Source organism: Lampris incognitus, chromosome 7 (genome assembly GCF_029633865.1).
Source record: "Lampris incognitus isolate fLamInc1 chromosome 7, fLamInc1.hap2, whole genome shotgun sequence".
NCBI classification, from domain to species: Eukaryota; Metazoa; Chordata; class Actinopteri; order Lampriformes; family Lampridae; genus Lampris; species Lampris incognitus.
The window spans coordinates 51111106-51130995 of NC_079217.1; the positions used below are offsets into that span (position 1 = coordinate 51111106).

Genomic DNA, 19890 nt, shown 5'->3' on the forward strand with positions numbered 1-19890 from the left:
GGCAAGGGTCAACGTGTCTACTTATCCATGCACGTTACACATTGCTAACATTATTTTGCACTGGCCCGCGCGCCCTAAAAATATTAAATCGGAAAGTAACCTCTACTCTGGGTAATTTATGAACCAGGTACATTTTTTTTACTTTTACTTGAGTAGGTTTCTCAAAGGGTAATTTTCACTTTTAATTGAGTCGTTCTTTATGGGGGTAATTGTACTTTCACTTGGGTACAGATTTCCTGTACTCTACCCACCACTATCAGAGACTGGAAAGATAACAGCGAATGGTCAAAAATACACACAATCAGAAATAAAAGGTCTGCGGCCGCGTTTAATTGAGGCCATGGTTTGGTGCCTGCCCTGTGTGCGCGCGCATGCGCACACGCGCACAGCTGCTGACTAACGCCTTATCTGTCAGACAGAATGAGTTGACCCGGTGTGTTCGTGGGTGCGGCTGTGTGTTTGCCCGCAGGGAAAAGTGATAAAAGGGCTGCTGACAGACACGAAAACATCCTTCTAGGAATGACGGCTTTAAACAAACAGCCTCTCTCTTTCTCTTTCTCTCTGTCTCTTCTTCCGTCTCTCTATCACACCTTACAGTTCCCACTATCCTGCTTCTTTTTTTTTTCTTTCTATCCCTCCGTTTCTCTCCGTCTTAATTCTGGCTGTCGTTTAAATTCTGCAGCGGTTTTCATTGAATCTCGTCCTGTGACGGCCTATGTGCGCCTCTCCCTCTCTGAGAGTGTGAATGGCTGAGTGGGTCATCGGCTAGCTGACTAAGTACAGCCAATGGCGGCTGAGTAAGCCCTGTCAGCGTGACTGGCAGCCTGACCGTGTAGTTGTTTGGCTGCACGTTTTACTGGTTGATTGACTGCATGAGTGGAGAGTTGACTTACTCACTGACTGGTGGCATGGATGTCTGACTGGCGGGTAACTGAATAACCGATAGGCTGATTAATGTGGTTGACCAGCTGGCAAGTTGAAAGCCAGGCTGATGTTTTGTTTTTTCTCCCCCCCCCCTATTGTTCTCCCCAATCGTATCCGGCCAATTACCCTACTCTTCCGAGCTGTCCCGGTTGCTGCTCCACCCCACCCCCCCCCCGCCGATCTGGGGAGGGCTGCAGACTACCTACCTACCACATGTCTCCTCCCATACATGTGGAGTCGCCACCCACTTCTTTTCACCTGACAGTGAGGAGTTTCGCCAGGGGGACGTAGCGCGTGGGAGGATCACGCTACCCCCCCCCCGAACAGGTGAGGACCAGAGGAGGCGCTAATGCAGCGACCAGGACACACACCCACATCCGGCTTCCCACCCGCACACACGGCCAATTGTGCCTGCAGGGACGTCCCACCAAGCCGGAGGTAACACGGGGATTCGATCCGGCGATCCCCGTGTTGAATCTCCGTGTTGAAAGGCAACGGGGTAGTCCGCTACGCTACGCTACCCAGACGCCCCATGGCAGGCGGATTTAACTGTAAGGGGGAGACTGCAGTCAGATGACAGCAACACAGGAAATGCTGCCACCAAAATAACTGGGACAAGGAGAGAGGCGCCGTTCAGGTTTAGGTTGGTGTGTCCAGCAATAACGGGTGAGAAATTGAAAAATCTAATTATCGTTATCGGTGCTCTTTAATTGGCTCGGCTTACTTTACCGATACCGACGGTTGCGGTTTCTGTCTGGGTCTTTGTGCTAGGAAAGGGTGGGATGGACAGCGGGTGTAATTCGAAGTCTCATTACTCCATCCCTGATCCGCTGGGGTTGAGACATATCCTCTGGTTTCCATGGTGATGTGCGCCGTGGCTGTGCAGCAGAAACAGGTGGCATCCAGGTGCAGCGGCGAAAGAGAATCAAGGCCATTAATCTGAAGACACAGCGCATCAGAGACTTCCTCGTCTGTGGTCATCCTCGTACTTACCGCCTCACCCCCCGTCCTGCCCTTCCGTCCCGTGTATCCTCTATCCCGCTGTCGCCGCTCTTTTTCTGTCACTTCATCCATCTGTTACACTTTCATTTCTCCCTCTCTCTCTCGCTCTCTCTCTCCCTCTCCCTCTCCCACTCTCTCTCTCCCTCCCTCTCTCTCTCTCTCTCTCTCCCTCTCTCCCTCTCCCACTCTCTCTCTCTCTCTCTCTCTCTCTCTCTCTCCCTCTCTCTCTCTCGCTCTCTCTCTCTCCCCCCTCTCTCTCTCACTCTCTCTCTCCCTTCCCACTCTCTCTCTCTCCCTCTCCCACTCTCTCTCTCTCTCTCCCCCTCTCCCTCTCCCACTCTCTCTCTCCCTCTCCAACTCTCTCTCTCCCCCCCCCCTCTCTCTCTCACTCTCTCACTCTCTCTCTCTCACTCTCTCTCTCCCTCTTCCACTCTCTCTCTCTCCCTCTCCCACTCTCTCTCTCCCTCTCCCTCTCCCACTCTCTCTCTCCCTCTCCCTCTCCCACTCTCTCTCTCGTTCTCCCCCTCTCCCTCTCCCACTGTCTCTCTCCCTCTCCCTCTCCCTCTCCCACTCTCTCTCCCCCCCCCTCTCTCTCTCTCTCACTCTCTCTCTCCCTCTCCCCCCCTCTCTCTCACTCTCTCTCCCTCTCTCTCTCGCTCTCTCTCTCTCTCTCTCTCTCTCTCTCTCTCTCTCTCTCTCTCTCTCTCTCTCTCTCCCTCTCTCTCGCTCCCTCTCTCCCCCTCTCTGTTGGCTGCCTTTATCCTTTATCTGCCGAAATCAGATTCATTTCCTACCGTGGTCCACCAGTCACCACAAAAACAGCTGTTCACATTTCATTAGTAGTGGAGTCATATTAAAAGATACACTTGTTTTAGGGCGTCCGGGTGGCGTAGCGTCTATCCTGTTGCCTATACCAACACGGGATCGCTGGTTCGAATCCCCGTGTTACCCCCGGATTGGTCAGGTGTCCCTACAGACGCAATTGGCCGTGTCTGCGGGTGGGAAGCCGGATGTGGGTATGTGTCCTGGTTGCTGCATTAGCGCCTCTTCTGGTCGTTCAGGAGGGGATAGCGTAATCCTCCCACGCGTTACATCCCCCTGGCGAAACTCCTCACTGTCAGGTGAAAAGAAGCGGCTGGCGACTCCACATGTATAGGAGGAGGCATGTGGTAGTCTGCAGTGCTCCCTGGACTGGCAGAGGGGGCAGCAGCGGAAAAGTGGGGTCATTGGCCGGAAAATGGGGGGGGGGGGGGTACACTTATTTTCAACTTTAAAAACCCACAAAAAAATACAGTAAAACATCTGACGAAAGTATTTTTTTTGGGGCGGGGGGGGGGGGGGGGGGGGTCAGAAACACATATCAGGCACGGGGAGACAGTTCTGCAAGAAATACTTTATTTATCAAAACCAACCGGCTGATATCTTTAATAAAACAACAGAGAAAGACAATAAATTATTCAGGTAAAGCATATGGTTTGTGTGACGGATAACTTACTGAATACAGAAAATACAGATTGGACATTTTATTTTTTTTCTCTCTCTCAGTCTAAACTAACTATACAACATTGCAGCTATTCTCTGGTTTACTTTGCCCAAACAAAAAAACAAACAAAAAAACAACCTTGCGGGCAAGGAGGGGGTTGGAAATTCTTAACCGGAGCTTATTTAGGATATAAAAACGTGTATGCGCGCGTTTTCCGAGACCTTCCTCTCCGGGCTAACGTGCAGTGTAGCGCGCGATGCTCTTTTACCTACACGTGCGTGGGTGTGGGTGTAGGGAACTGAGGAAACCTCAGCAATTACACACGTTGGTTCCAATGTCTGCTGTTTCAATAAACGCGGATCTACATACTTGACTGTAAATTATGAAACAACTCGGGGCAGAAAAACAAGCCATTTATGAGAGGGGAGGGAGAGGGGGAGAGGACGGGGGGGGGGCGGCAGTTTGGAACATGAAACAAAGGAATGTGCTGATAAAACTGGCAAAGACACAGGATGTAGACACGCGCGCGCGCGGTGCGTGCGCGCACGCGCACACACAGTGTACCGAAATACAACAAAAATATGCACCAGCGTAACTTTTTCTGTTTGCTCGGTCTCACACAGACACACACACACGCCGCTGATGCAGCATCGCACTTGCTGTGCTCATTTTCAGGTCAGATGTTTTGGATGAGTGAATGAGATTTCCAGGGAGGGCTGCGGGGGGGGGGAGGGGGGGGAGGCTACACTTGGTTTCCTGTGAAAAGCTGCCAGTGCTACACCGGAGGAGAAAAGCGGAGAGCGTCTGCCGGCGTCCTTGTTATTTCTTAAGCGGACAAATGTGAGAAGGGAAGCCCAAATTCACCTACCCCCAATCAGCCTTACTAAACGAGCAAATCGGGCGTCCGCGTGGCGTGGCACGGCGGTCTACTCCCGTTGCCTACCAACGCGGGGATCGCCGGATCGAATCCCCGCGTTACCTCCGGCTTAGTCGGGCGTCCCTACAGACACACTTGGCCGTGTCTGCGGGCGGGAAGCCGGATGTGGGTGTGTGTCCTGGTCGCTGCACTAGCGCTTCCTCTGGTCGGTTGGTGCGCCTGTTCGGAGGGGAAGGGGAGGGGGGGGATAGCGTGATCCTCCCACGCGTTACGTCCGCCTGGCGAAACTCCTCACTGTCAGGTGAAAAGAAGCGGCTCCACATGTATCGGAGGAGGCATGTGGTGCGTCTGCAGCCCTCCCCGGATCGGCAGAGGGGAGTGGAGCAGCGACCGGGACGGCTCGGAAGGGTAATTGGCCAGACACAGATGGGGAGAAAAAGAGAAGAAGAAGAAGAAGAAGAAGAAGAAGAAGAAGAAGAAGAACCCCCTCTGTGTGGGCGTTGTGCCTCACCATTGCTCAGCGGAGGGCGCGACAAGACAGGAGGACAGAAATGAAAGCGCACCTCCCAAGTGTGCTAAAGGTGCTGCGCACATGGGGGAGATAAACACGTCTGGGTAGGGAGCGTCTTTACGAGGGGGGGAGGGGGGATAACGAGGCGGCTTTTATATGAATTACGGACACAGAAACAGAGCAGTGCGCCGGGAGGCGGCGTGGAGGTCGGTTGCGCCGGCGGGGGGGGGGGGGGGGAGGAGGCGCAATAAGCTGTAGTGATGTAGGCCAAGTCACTTAGCTTCCGGGTGTCGCGTTACTCAACACGCTCCCCATTTCTTCCGCGCACATGCGCTCAGGCGACACGCGCGGCAGGTCTGGAATGAAGCGGTCTGTCGTGTATCGCGGACGCTGCGTGCGAACTCAAACCCGTGTCCTGCACAAGCACAGAGGTCCGTAAGAGGGCGCTGCTTGCCACCGCTTATGTGTTGAAACGTGACCTGAGAAACCTCTGTCTTTGTAAATCAGTGTGAGAATAATCCCATTGTTGTTGTTGTTGTTGTTGTGTGTGTGTTAATCCAGTTGGTTCTCGGATCCGCGATGCGCTGTCCCCCTGACCACTGCGACTGCACTTAAACATATAGCCGCGCGCACACCTGCGTGCGCGTCTGTGCGCACGTGCACGCTTGCGCGCGACTCTCGGAGGCAAACTCTAGCACGGAGCTCAACGAGAGAGCGGTGGGTTGGCTGTTGCAGCTTTCCCGTTGCGGCATGGGGGGCTCCCCAATCACGCCCCGTGGTTGAACCGATAGCCCGCCCTTCCCGCACCCAAACACAGTCACGTGCCCCCCCCCCCCCACCGCTAACGTCCTTACATCCTCTGCCAGTTCTCCCAAGACTGCTGGGGACCCTCCACCCACCAAACAAAAGGGCCGCTTCCTGAGCCGTTCCAGTGAGACACGCACGCACGCACACGCACGCATGCACGCACGCACACACACTCGCGCACCAAAGTATTACATGTAATTTAAGGAGGGGAAAATCTGTGAACGTTGGTCTTATTACAACCACACAAACAGGGTGGCTAAGTACTGCTGCAGTGTGAGGACTATACTGCTGCAGTGTCAGGACAAAGTCCTGCTGCAGTGTCAGGACAAAGTACTGCTGCAGTGTCAGGACTAAGTACTGCTGCAGTATGAGGACTAAGTACTGCTGCAGTGTCAGGACTAAGTACTGCTGCAGTATGAGGACTAAGTACTGCTGCAGTGTCAGGACTAAGTACTGCTGCAGTATGAGGACTAAGTACTGCTGCAGTGTCAGGACTAAGTACTGCTGCAGTGTCAGGACTAAATACTGCTGCAGTGTCAGGACTAAGTACTGCTGCAGTATGAGGACTAAGTCCTGCTGCAGTATCAGGACTAAGTACTGCTGCAGTGTCAGGACAAAGTACTGCTGCAGTGTCAGGACTAAGTACTGCTGCAGTATGAGGACTAAGTACTGCTGCAGTATCAGGACTAAGTCCTGCTGCAGTATGAGGACTAAGTCCTGCTGCAGTGTCAGGACTAAATCCTGCTGCAGTATGAGGACTAAGTACTGCTGCAGTGTCAGGACTAAGTACTGCTGCAGTTTGAGGACTAAGTACTGCTGCAGTATGAGGACTAAGTCCTGCTGCAGTGTGAGGACTAAGTCCTGCTGCAGTGTCAGGACTAAGTCCTGCTGCAGTGTCAGGACTAAGTCCTGCTGCAGTATGAGGACTAAGTACTGCTGCAGTGTCAGGACTAAGTCCTGCTGCAGTGTCAGGACAAAGTACTGCTGCAGTATCAGGACTAAGTCCTGCTGCAGTGTCAGGACTAAGTACTGCTGCAGTATGAGGACTAAGTCCTGCTGCAGTGTCAGGACTAAGTACTGCTGCAGTATGAGGACTAAGTCCTGCTGCAGTGTCAGGACTAAGTCCTGCTGCAGTATGAGGACTAAGTCCTGCTGCAGTGTGAGGACACACAGAGCAGCAGGTCAGATGTACGCTGCACAGATCAACATAAACATCATGTAGAAAAAAGTTGAGACTGAAATATCGGCAAACAAATCAGCGCAGCTCGGCGGGTTTAGTGCGTGCATGTTGGCAAGCACCTGCTCAGGATTCTGGTGAGGGCGTCCCGGTGGCGTGGCGGTCTATTACGTTGCTTTAACAGCACGGGGATCGCCGGTTCGAATCCCTGTGTTACCTCCGGCTGTCGGGCGTCCCTACAGACCCATTGGCCGTCGGGGGAAATAGCGTGATCCTCACACGCGCTGCGTCCCCTGGTGAAACTCCTCACTGTCAGGTGAAAAGAAGCGGCTGGCGACTCCACATGTATCGGAGGAGGCACGTGGTACTCTGCAGCCCTCCCCGGCTCGGCAGCGGGGTGGAGCAGCGACCGGACGGCTTGGAAAATAGGGTAATTGGCCAGGTGCAATTGGGGGAGGAAAAAAAGAGGGGGGGGGTTCTGGTGATGTGGCAGGCTGAGTTTGGTGGTCTTCTGTGGTGTACCTGAGCAAAGCCGAGGTGCAGCGTAACAACGTGGGAAATGATGTGCAATTCGACCGGCGGCAACTACGCACATGATTGTTGTATTAACACCCGAGTACAGAGTTGTGTTCTTCACTTCTGGTCTTCAGCTGTATAGATGGTAGGAACCGAACAGTTATTCAAGTCCGAATCCCCGTCCTGCCGTCTCTGTCTTCCTCGCCTACTACTTGTCAGGGATTTTGGTGGCGGTCTGCGGCGGGGTGGGGGTCATAGCAGGATTCCAGTGATGGGTTGGAATGTTGGGAACGCTCTGGAATGTGCCGAAGAGTGAGCAGGAGCGCCGCGGTCTCATCCGACACCGCGCTCTCCCTCCGTGTGGAAAGAGGAGCAGGATGGACGACAAAGGGAGGGGGGGGGGGAAAGAGAAAGGGAGAGGCAGCGAGCATGAAAGGAAACAAGGGAGGTGACTACGGGGGCGGGGGAGGGGGGGGGTGGGTGGATCGTAGTGGGCAGCAGGAATATAGAGAGAGAGAGAGACAGGGATTTTCATTTCTCTGCTGTGTCCCATTACCAGTCGTAGAAATATGTGGAATTAATGGGAGAAATGCTGGCCTTCGGTTCTTGTCTGAGTGTGTGTGTGTGTGTGCGTGTGTGTGCGCGCGTGTGTGTGTGTGTATGGGTGTGCATTTGTGTGTGGGTGTGCATGTGTGTGTGGGTGTGCATGTGTGTATGGGTGTGCATGTGTGTGTGGGTGTGCATGTGTGTGTGGGTGTGCATGTGTGTGTGGGTGTGCATGTGTGTGTGGGTGTGCATGTGTGTATGGGTGTGCATGTGTGCGCGCGTGTGTGTGTGTGTATGGGTGTGCATGTGTGTATGGGTGTGCATGTGTGTGTGGGTGAGCGTGCTTGTGCTCGTTTGAGGGTTTGCAGGCTGCGGCTAGTGCACAGGGTGAAGGGTGGGGTTCGCTGACAAACTCCACTGCCTCCATCTCTCCACCGCCTCCATCTCCCCACCGCCTCCATCTCCCCACCGCCGTTTGTCTTTTACACGCCATCATCTCGCCGTGCCTCAGCAGGAAAAGCACAATCGCTCCTCAGACAGCAGCAGTCAAACACACTTCAACACGTCTCGACACTGACTGACACGCGCAAATGAGGGGGGAAAATAAAGTAAAGCCCCGTAAGATTCTGTGTTTACATAGGGTCAGGGGTCAACTGCGTTTCAATTCAACCAAACCGGGATTGATTTAACGGGGGATAAAGGAACACGTGAATCAGCCTCCGTCCACACAACGGTGTCTCTCAACGAGCTGGGCTCATCAGCAACTTTGAAAGATTTCTTTTTCCAATAACGAACGGTAATGAAAAGCCGTCTCCTGAGCGAGCCAGAACAGGAAGCGAACCCAGCTGGGGTCTGAAGGACCCGCCGGGGCACAGAGCAGCCTTTCCGTGGTCCTCTGAGCAGAGTCCGAGGGACGCTGAGCTTCAGCGCGGAGACGCCTCTGTCTGGGAAGGGCCGCGGGGTCTCGCCCGGCGGTGTGTGTAACGAGGGTTGTGCACAGGGCGGGAAAGAGGGGTTGTGAATTTGTGTGTCCTAAGGTGGGGGTATGTGTTGGTGTACTCAAAGGCATAAGACTTGTACGTAAGTATTCATGAGGTTTATATTTGCAAACAGGTTATTGGCCGTTACCAGCTGTGTGTGTCTGTGTGTGTGTGTGTGTGTGTGTGTGTGTTCCTGTGCATTGCTGAATGTCAAGTCCATGTATAGTAAAGATGCATGAAAGAAGATCAGCTCATTCAGAAGTCCCGGGGGTGGGGGGGTGGGGGGTGTCGGAGCGTGGGCGAGTGTCTCAGCGAGGGGGCCTGGAGGGACACTCGCACTCGCAGTTGTCGTGGTGCGCCAGGAAGATCTCGTCGATGACCCAGCGGGGCCGGGGCCTCCGGTGCCGCTGGTACCCGGTCACTTCCGGAGCATACTTCAGTACCTGCGGGGCGAGGAAGAGGGAGGCAGGAAGGGGAGGACGGGAGAGAGAGGGGGGGGGGATATTAAGAGAAAGTGAGACGGGGACAGAACAAAGATGCATGTCCTTGTCTCAGTTGTCTGCATGTTTTGGAAATAGTTGACAACCAGGTTTAGGACCATCGCAGTTCAAATCGACAAGGCCCGCTTGAGTTTGAGGGAGTGAAGGGGACGGGCAGAGAGAAGGAAAAGAAGTGTGATGGAGAGAACCGAGGAAAGAAAAGAGTGTTCAGGCCTCTGTGAAAGGGCGGAAGTCATGACAGCTATCTGAGTCCGACAGAGGACAGAGAGTGAAAGACAGGAACTGTGGCTGGAGAAGAGAGGGAAAGACAAAATGTCGTTTCTAATGAGAAATGAGCGCACGTATCATCCGTCCATCCATCCATCCATCCATCCACCCATCCACCCATCCATCCATCCATCCATCCATCCATCCATCCATCCATCCATCCATCCATCCGTCCATTATCCGTCCATTATCCGAACCGCTTATCCTGCCCTCAGGGTCGCGGGAATGCTGGAGCCTATCCCAGCAGTCATTGGGCGGCAGGCGGGGAGACACCCTGGACAGGCCGCCAGTCCATCACAGGACCCACACACACACACACACACACACACACACCTAGACACAACTTAGTATGGCTGAGTCACCTGACCCACATGCCTTTGGACTGTGGGAGGAAACCGGAGCCCCCGGAGGAAACCCACGCAGACACGGGGAGGACATGCAGACTCCACACAGAGGACGACCCGGACGACCCCCGAGGCTGGACTACCCTGGGGCTCGAACCCAGGACCTTCTTGCTGTGAGGCGACGGCGCTAACCACTGCGGATGGATCATAAAACCTAAAGGAACTAGAGGCTGGAGTGGGCTGAGGAGGCTCAGACGGGCATTAGACAGACAAGGCCAGGGGGTGTTGAAATGCAGCCGAGGGCTGCCAGAGTCAACAAATGACGCGCCCGCCATCTCACTTGGATGCATGACTCGACTCTGAGAAGGGGAAGCGGGTGGGTGAGGGCGAGTATATCGCCGGACGTTTCTGGGGGGGGGGGTAGGGGGGCTCTTCCTGTTTACTGCAGCTGTTAAATCGGGTCTGCGGTACCTCACAATGAATTCTGGTAGGTAAAGAGCGGCTATTTCATCACGAGTAGAAACCCCCCCCCCCCCCAAAATGATCCGCCTCACTTCTGCCGAAACCTCGCCGGGTCCTCTCCGAGGGTGCTCGTGTGAACGGTGGAACCGAGTCCGGTGCTCGGCCGATGGAGACGCGTCACTGGACTGGGAGCGGGTGCTGGATGGGGGACTTGGACGGGGCCTGGGTGTTTGTCTAAATGCCGGTGAAAGCGTGGCCTGATATGATTTACAGCAGGGCTTCCCAGGACTGAAACAATGGCGTGAGTAATCACCGGCAACTTCACCGAGGGCTGAGGAACCCTGCGAGGGGCGGAGCGGGTCTGGGAATCCCTCCGTCTGTTATTGTCGGACTCAAACGCACGCACGCGGCGACGTTCACGCGGCTGTGCGCGCGGGGCGAGTATTAGCGGGCGAGCACAAACTCGTACGCACACACATTTCTGACCTCAATCCCATTTTTGTCTGCAAATGTATTGTATGATTTCGACGGGGGGGGGGGGGGAAGAGCGAGGAAGAAGGGCGAGCGAGGGAGAGGGCGAGATAGACGACGGACCCCTCCAGACCATGTTTCCATAATGAAGCGCTGATGGAACAAAGACACAGAGACGGAGGGACGAGAGAGAGAGACAATGAACTCCAACTCCAAACTGGGGGGGGGGGGGATAAAGAAAGGTGCAAAGGGACAGATTGAAAGTGGGATGAAGGGAGGGATAATGGAGAGATGCGGAGAGAGCGATAGAATGGTACACTGCAAAGGGGTGGGAATGGCTCCAGATCTGAAGGAGAGTAGACAGGGGGGGGGGGGCAGGGGAAGAGAGAAGGATAGAAGTGAGGGGAACGTATGAGGCTGGTGGTGCATTGCCGCTTCGTTGTTGATGCAGTGCCGAGCTCTGCACTCCCAATTTCTTTATGCTTTACCCTTACTCTCCTGCCCCCCCTCTCTCCCTCCATCTCGTTGCTCTCCTCCCTGGCCTATCCCTGGTCATCCCTAGCCGTACATCTTTTTTTTCTCATGCACTTGCCCTCTCCATCTCTTTTTCTCACCTGCTCTGTTCTCTACCATGTATTTTTCTCTCTCTGTCTCCTCTCTCTCCCTCCCTTCCTCCTTCCGTCCCTCCCACCCTCTCTCTCCCCCTCTCTCCCTCTCTCTCCCCTCCCTCCCCTCCTTCTGTCCCCTCCCTCTCCCCCTCCATCCCTCTCTCCTCACCCTCCCCCCTCTCTCTCCCTCCCTCCATCCCTCTCTCTCCCTCCCGCTCTCTCTCTGTCTCCCTCCCTCCCTTTCTCTTTCCCTCCCCCTCTCTCTCACCCTATCAACATCGCCCACCCCCCATACCCACCTTCTCTTTCTATCTCAGTCTCTGATAAATCCTTAGCTGGGGATTTTTCTTCTGGTTCATAATAGAAAACATAGAGGCTTGGTGATGAACCCAGAACTTGTCTGTGTGTGTGTGTGTGTGTGTGTGTGTGTGTGTGTGTGTGTGTGTGTGTGTGCGCGCACACCTGCCTATATTGTGTTTGCACAGTCAGTGACCTGCACTGATTACAATAGGGTGCGAGCAACTTTAAGGAGAGAAAGAAACCAGACTGGGAAGAGAGCTGAGTTTGAGAAAGGCCAAACATACATCAACACAGAACAGTGCTAGGACCCCCCCCACACACACACACACCCACACACACACACACACTTGGACACACAATGGTGTAAATCCCTAATACTTGTGTAGTCTGAGTGGTGATGTGGCAGCCTGGCAGTTGTTCAGCATCTTGTTTTGTGTGTGTGTGTGTGTGTGTGTGTGTGTGTGTGTGTGTGTGTGTGTGTGTGTGTGTGTGTGTGTGTGTGTGTGTGTGTGTGTGTGTGTGTGTGTGTTTATGTGTCCGCGTCAGTGCTGATAGACCGCATTCCCAGTGTAGATGAAACACCGCCTGGGCCGGCCGGCTGTTTGCAGCAACCACTTGCCGTTCCTCATCTTTCTATTTGTCTCATCTCCCTTGCTATTTCGGGGTGTTGTTGCGTCAGGGGCTGGGGCCTACCTCGTGTAGCTTGAGCGAGGTCTTGGCAGCCTGACAGCTGCAGCCGCTGTTCCAGTTGTCGGTCCCACAGGCGCAGTTCCCTCCGCAGCGTTTGACCAGGAGGCAGCGAGGGAAGAAGACGGCGTTGGTGCCCGCAGCTCCTCGCGGAGGTTCACCGAGTAGTTCCGGGGCGTGCAGCTGTACCGCTTCACGTCGTCATTGAGGCGGTCGAGGTCAACTGGAGAAGCGGAGGCGGGGGGAGGGGGGGAGGGGGGGGGGCAGGGTCGCCGTAGGAAATGAGAAGAAGTTGAAGTAGACAGTTCTGATAATGACGATGATGCACAATTTTGATCTGCAGATTTTTTTTAAGTAGTTTACAGAATGATTCACAAAAGGTGAAAAATATATTAAAAAAAAAATGGAAACATAAAAGTTAGTGTTGTTCGACAATTAATTAACTAGCAATTAAACATAGGAATCATCCACCCATCCATCCATCCATCCATCCATCCATCCATCCATCCATCCATATCCAAACCGCTTATCCTGCTCTCAGGGTCGTGGGGATGCTGGAGCCCATCCCAGCAGTCATTGGGCGGCAGCGCCTGGACAGGCTTCCCATCCATCACAGGGCCACACACACACACACACACACACACGCACACACACACCCACGCATTCACAACTAGGGACAATTTAGTACAGCCGAGTCACCTGACCTACATGTGTTTGGACTGTGGAGGGAAATCCACGACACGGGGAGAACATGCAAATTCCACACAGAGGATGACCCCCGAGGTTGTACTACCCCAGGGCTCGAACCCAGGACCTTCTCGCTGTGAGGCGACCGTGCTAACCACCGTGCCGCCCACATAGGAACCAATGCAGGATAAAAAAGGGGGCATAACTACGAATAAGCAAGTCTATGCAGTAGTATACCACTGTATAAATGTGCAACCGCTCCTTTTGAATCTTGACTGTGGGGCAGTCGAAAGGGTCCTGCCCTGAGGTCTCCTGCTGTGGTTTTGTTCACGGGGAACTGGCTCATCGGCAGTCCGGCTCTGGGCCAGCCCGAGCGTACTCTGACACTGCGCTGCAGCGATGTGTTTTTCAGTTGTGCACATTTAGCAGAGACGGGGTGGGCTATAGGGACAGGACGGGGCAAAAAGAGCAGTAACCGCGGAAAGACTGTGTAGCATCTCTCATCACGCCTGTACACTGCCCAGAGAGGGATGGATTGGCCGGATGAGAACTGGAGCGAGCGAGCGAGAGAGAGAGAGAGAGAGAGAGAGAGAGAGAGAGAGAGGAGAGAGAGAGAGAGAGAGAGAGCCAGTAGGTCCCTGAACAGCTCTGAGAGGTGCAGCTGTAAAGCTTGGCGTGACTGAAGAGACGGTCTAAATCAAGTGGAAAGACGGGGGGGGGGAAGAGAGAGAGAGAGAGAGAGAGAGAGAGAGAGAGAGAGAGAGAGAGAGGAGAGAGAGGAGAGAGAGAGAGAGAGAGAGAGAGAGAGTGGTTTGTACAGCTCTAGCGTGTCATATTATTGTATATGGCTCTCAAACGACGGAGTACGGCCTACATGGGTGAACGAGTGCCGGGGGAAAGTTATGACTAGTACGAGTACCGCAGCCACCTCTGTTGACTCAATCGGAATTGGCGTTATGGATGGATAGGGGGGGGGGATAGATGGAAGAGAAAGACAGAGGAGAAGAAGCAAGACTATAGTCCTTGGACGTGCATGGCCAATGTTTGACATTGTGGCCAATTTGTTGCAGGCTAGTCAGTGGTAGTGTCTGTGATGTGAATTCCTGGATATTAAATGTCCACCTGAAAAAATACTATCCAATCATACCTTGAGGTGTTTGGTTGAAAGACCACATAATTTAACTGTAATTATGACCGTTCTGATTATCTGTTAACTCCCCCTCCTCTTCCCGCCTGTTTCTGTATGCAGATGTCTTGTTTTTCCGAGACTGGCTCGGTTCTGACAGGCCAATCCAGTAAAGGATTGCGCGGCTTTTGCAGCCCCTAAACCTGCACAAATAAAGACCACGAGAAACGCGTGATTCTCAGAGCAGCCACGAGGCTGACAGGCACCCCCCCCCCTAACAAATAGCATCTCGGCGCTCCTGTGCTATCCGCATGTGTTTGCGTTAGGTAATATGTTTACATTTCGGGTGAAATTGGTCCCTTTCTATGCAAATGAGCCTCGCTGCAGAACACCAGCAAGGCGGACGCCGACAGAGTGCAGATGACTGACGTCTGGCGGGGCCTGACGCCCAGCCTTCCCAGGGATGCTGGCAGCGGCCATCATGGCCACACGCAGGCGTCGTCGTGCCAGGCGTGCTCGCGAGCGGATATTTGCAGGAGGTTGCCAGGTTTGCTACGGGTTGCAGGTCAAACAACTCTTGCTATTACTTGATGGCATCAAGGATGACGTGGAGCCTGCCAGCTGTGCTCTTAGCGCAAAGCCACCACGTGTACTTTGCCGCCACATGGGTAACGGCAATGAGACACAAAACAAGGCCACTGCACTCCGCTGCAAAGCTCAATGGGTGTGTTTGCAGCGTCATGTTGCTCGCGCAATCTTTCGTGAGCCGGAGCACGAGACGGGGCAGATAGCGGCTGCGAGTGACGCGCAATACGTGGCGCTATCAGCGGCCCGCCATCCGTTCTGTGTGAGTTCACCGGTGAGCGTTTTGGCGGAGGGGTCGCTGTTTGGGGTGCTTTAACTGTGTGATCTCCATCGTGAGTCTCGGTGCACGGAGAGCTGTTGATCCTCCACCTCGCTCTATGCTGGACTGTTGGCAGACGTGGAAGGAGCAGCAAAGTAGTCCCTTCTGAGCGGCTCGGTCACGACCAGCAGCGCCTTCTGCTCGTTAGCGCACTGCGCAGATTCACTTTGAATGCGTGGGAAACTCCCACTTCCGTGTTTACCAGTGGTCACCTGATCCAGCTGCCCAATCGTGTCAAACCGATCACTCCTTCAGTCACTATAAACATGATCACTCATCAGTCAGTCAGTCAGTCAGTCAGTCAGTCAGTCACTCTAAACACGATCACTCATCAGTCAGTCAGTCAGGTCAGTCACTCTAAACATGATCACTCATCAGTCAGTCAGTCAGTCAGTCAGTCAGTCAGTCAGTCACTCTAAACATGATCACTCATCAGTCAGTCAGTCACTCTAAACATGATCACTCATCAGTCAGTCAGTCCAGTCAATCAGTCACGCTAAACATGATCACTCATCAGTCAGTCAGTCAGTCACTCTAAACATGATCACTCATCAGTCAGTCAGTAAGTCAGTCAGTCAGTCACTCTAAACATGATCACTCATCAGTCAGTCAGTCAGTCAGTCAGTCAGTCAGTCTGTCACTCATCAGTCAGTCCACTCTAAACATGATCACTCATCAGTCAGTCAGTCAGTCAGTCAGTCAGTCAGTCAGTCAGTCAGTCAGTCAGTCACTCTAAACATGATCACTCATCAGTCAGTCAGTCAGTCCACTCTAAACATGATCACTCGTCAGTCAGTCAGTCAGCCAGTCCACTCTAAACATGATCACTCATCAGTCAGTCAGTCAGTCAGTCAGCCAGTCAGTCAGTCACTCTAAACATGATCACTCATCAGTCAGTCAGTCAGTCAGTCAGTCAGTCAGTCAATCACTCTAAACATGATCACTCATCAGTCAGTCAGTCAGTCCACTCTAAACATGATCACTCGTCAGTCAGTCAGTCAGCCAGTCCACTCTAAACATGATCACTCATCAGTCAGTCAGTCAGTCAGTCAGCCAGTCAGTCAGTCACTCTAAACATGATCACTCATCAGTCAGTCAGTCAGTCAGTCAGGAAGTCCGTCAGGGACATTCCCTTCTGTAGGGCTGGCCGGCTGCAAAACAGGATAGAGGAGAAGATGCATGGGCCATCAGTGGACTGTAGAGTCGCTGTCCTTAGTTTATTTATCGGCCATATTGTCAGTTTGCACATATATATATATATATATATATATAATTTTTATTTATTTTTTGGCCCTGCACACGTGCACACTTTCGTTTACAGCTGTTCATCGACAGACTTTAAGCTCAAGTAAGTAGTGATATGCGGGTCAGGGTTTTTTAATACCCTCACCCACCCGACCCGTTATGACAGCCCATAGGATTCCGACCCGACCACGTGGACCCGTAGTACTGGACAGCCTAGCCTACTGCATGCAATGTTCCTGTAAGTTAGTTATAACTTACCCGGAGAGCTGCTTTGCCACTTTCTGACCTGCCTGCCTGAACCTGAGATATGTTTCAGTGGGCTTACCCGAATCCACCTGACCCGCGGGTTGTGGGTCAACCGGCGCACCACTACAAGGAAGCTAAAGCTGACCTTTGCATCCAAAGTTTGAAAGCCAAAATCTTGCAAAATATAGCTTTTTTGTTGTTGTTATTATCTTGAAAAACAACATTGAAACCCACCAATAACATAATGGGGGGGCTGCTAGGAGGAGATGCTGGTGTGGAGCAATGTAGTATGATGATAGGGGGAGGAGTGGGGAGAAAAAGGAGCGTAATCACACGCGGAGCAGCTTTTTACTTTGTCATATTCCCCTGACAGTCCAGGGTGACCACAAAGGGCTGGATGACATGACGAGGGAGGGAGGAAGAGAGAGGGGGGGGGGGGAGTAATATTCGAGGAAAGCGGTAAGGAGGAGGGAGGAGCATCAACTGATTACAGACTGGCTTTATTCTTCTCGGAGGCTATTATCATCACGGTAATCATCACCCTGACTTCCGGGACCATGGAGCGTGTTCACACTACGCCGCTTTCAGCTGACTCATTCCGGACACACTTGCGGTAATTGCGTAACTACATAGCTGCCGAGGTCTACCAAGGCTGTCTCGATGATGGTTTGGAGAGCCTCACCCCTACATTTTGCCTGGTTGTCTGACAGCCCTGCAGCAAATTTCGGAGCAAGAAAAGGTGGAGATCAGGGGCGTCCGGGTGGCGTGGCCATCTATTCCGTTGCCCACCAACACGGGGGTCGCCAGGTTCGAACCACGTGTTATCTCCGGCTTGGTCGGGCGACCCTACAGACACAATTGGCCTTGTCTGCGGGTGGGAGGCCGGATGTGGGTATGTGTCCTGGTCTCTACACCAGCACCTCCTCTGGTCAACCGGGGCTCCTGTTGGGGGGGACTGGGGTGAATAGCATGATCCTCTCCCAAGCGCTACGTCCCCCTGGTGAAACTCCTCACTGTCAGGTGAAAAGAAGCGGCTGGCGACTCCACATGTATTGGGAGGAGACATGTGACAGTCTGCAGCCCTCCTGGATCGGCAGAGGTGTGGTGGGCAGCGACCGGGACGGCTCAGAGAGAGCGGGGGTGATTGGCCAGGTACAATTGAGAGAAAAAAAAGGGGGGGGGGTGGAGATCAGACATGATAGAAATTGCCATGTCAACACATTTCCATGTTCGTTCACGTTGGGGTCAGGGCTGGAAGTTGGTTTGACATATTTAAGGGTATTTCATGATGCTGTCAAAGCTGCTACAGCAGCTTGCAACGCTAGAGGATGTATAAGCCCAGTGTGACTGAAAAATGACACTAGTCTTAGTCTACCTGGCCAAATCAAGTCGTTTCAACTGAATGGATTTAGCACCGGACTGTTATGATATAGAAACAACGTGTGTCGGCGGGGGTTGAAAAGCAGTCAAGCAAAGCCCAATGACTGATGATCAATAGACAATTAATCGCAAACATCATAACCTAGCCTTGCCCTAGAAATGGACGTTTTCATTCAGAGTGTGAATCACCAGACACAAGAATATCAATGAGGGGGGGGGGGGGCTACAGGATGCTCCATTAATAGTGACAATCTTGATTATTCTTTCATTTAAGTGCTTCAATTGACCGCCATTGATTTTCTGTTTGCCATATTTACGGGACGGGTTTTCTGCCTCCGAGGCCTTTTCTCTGGGAGCCGCATGCCAGGACGGAAGCCGAATATACGGCGACTGGAGGAAGATGGAGGGTAAATACAATGAACCGTAGCCCTCGCACGTCCCCCTATGTGCGTGCATGCGTGCGGATGTGTGCGTAATCATGTGCCCACAGACAACGCCGTCTAATCCCCGCGCTCCGACCGAGGCTTAGTGTGCAGTGTGCACTAGACTTATATCGCCAGGTGTACATTGTGTTTGAATTTGTGCCTGCAGGACACGTAATCAGGTTGTGGTGTTAATGTGATTGCGATTGAACCTGTGCAAGGGTTCAATGAAAACAGCAACAACAACAAAAAAAACAAACAATTCATGTGTTTGGCATATGAGAACATGTCTGCATTGCTTCAATATGACTCGGCTGGGAGCAGCGGGGGTTGGGTCGCTGAGGGTTGATTACTATATGTACGACAGTTAGTTACAGTTGGTGGTGGTGGTGGTGGTGGTGGGGGTGTTAATGTAATTACAGGACATAGCCGCTAGACGTAGCACCCTTGCTGGTAATGATAGTCCTTTCACTGCTGACAGGTGACTCTGACCGTATACAAAGGCTGCTGCAATGGAAAGTAGCACATTTCTGCTCCACGGTTTAAATAGTAACAAGTAGCCTTTATCAGTGGGGTGGTTTCGTAACCACAAGTTACAGCGGTTTTACCTGAACATGTAGCCTAGCCTGTAATGTAGCCTAGCCTGTAATGTAGCCTAGCCTATCATTTAACGCCCATCTCACCGCTTCAGTGTGCTCCTCATAGATAGCGTTGCTGGCCACTTGAGGACGCTGATGCCCAAACACTATATCGATTACGCCCCCCCCCACCACCACCACCGTGTGCCCAACTGCCGCCGTGGTTTATGCGTCGCAAAGACCTGTAGGAGGTGCTCACAACTATGCTAGCTAGCTATATACTTAGCCTAGTACTAGCATGACACTTTAGGATACGACTATTCCCTGGAACATAATCGCTGTTTGCTGGTCCCCCGCCTTTGGGTGTGATCACACATGCGCGAAATTAGCATTGGCGCATATCCCACCCCCCCACCCCCCCCCTCCGGTTCACTTCCGTTCTACGAGAGTGAAGGGGCAAATAAAACATTCGCTTCCGGTGGCGAAAGACATTTGCGTCTTCGCTACACCTGGAGTTCAACTCTGGTGAAACCAAATAACAAAGTTAACCAGTGTGTGCTATTCAGAAACCAGACTATATCTTTTTAAGAGCTGGATGGACAATGGTGTAATGTTTGTATTTGGACTGATAAATCCCGGGGTGGCCCTTTACACCTGTGAGGGTGCCAAAAAAACTGGGTGCAGACCTTTCTACGGAGGAATATGAAGAAACTGTCAAGCGTATATCTACAGGACTGATTCATCTTGTAAAGGCTCCCTTACTTATGCCCCTTTTTCTGGAGAACTCCCCAAAATTAAAATGGGGGGACATAAACCTGCTTGATCGCAAATGTAATAATA

The 19890-nt window shown here is 52.8% G+C and overlaps 1 protein-coding gene across 1 annotated transcript in view; it reads right to left on the reverse strand.

Moving 5' to 3' along the window:
- Positions 1-8148: 8148 nt before the first annotated feature.
- The window catches only part of pdgfd (platelet derived growth factor d), a 28615-nt gene continuing 16873 nt past the window's right edge, over positions 8149-19890 (reverse strand). The window contains 3 exon segments of the mRNA XM_056282882.1: positions 8149-9266; positions 12469-12599; positions 12602-12685. Of these exon segments, the coding sequence (XP_056138857.1) occupies positions 9132-9266; positions 12469-12599; positions 12602-12685 (350 nt within the window). The 3' untranslated portion in view covers positions 8149-9131.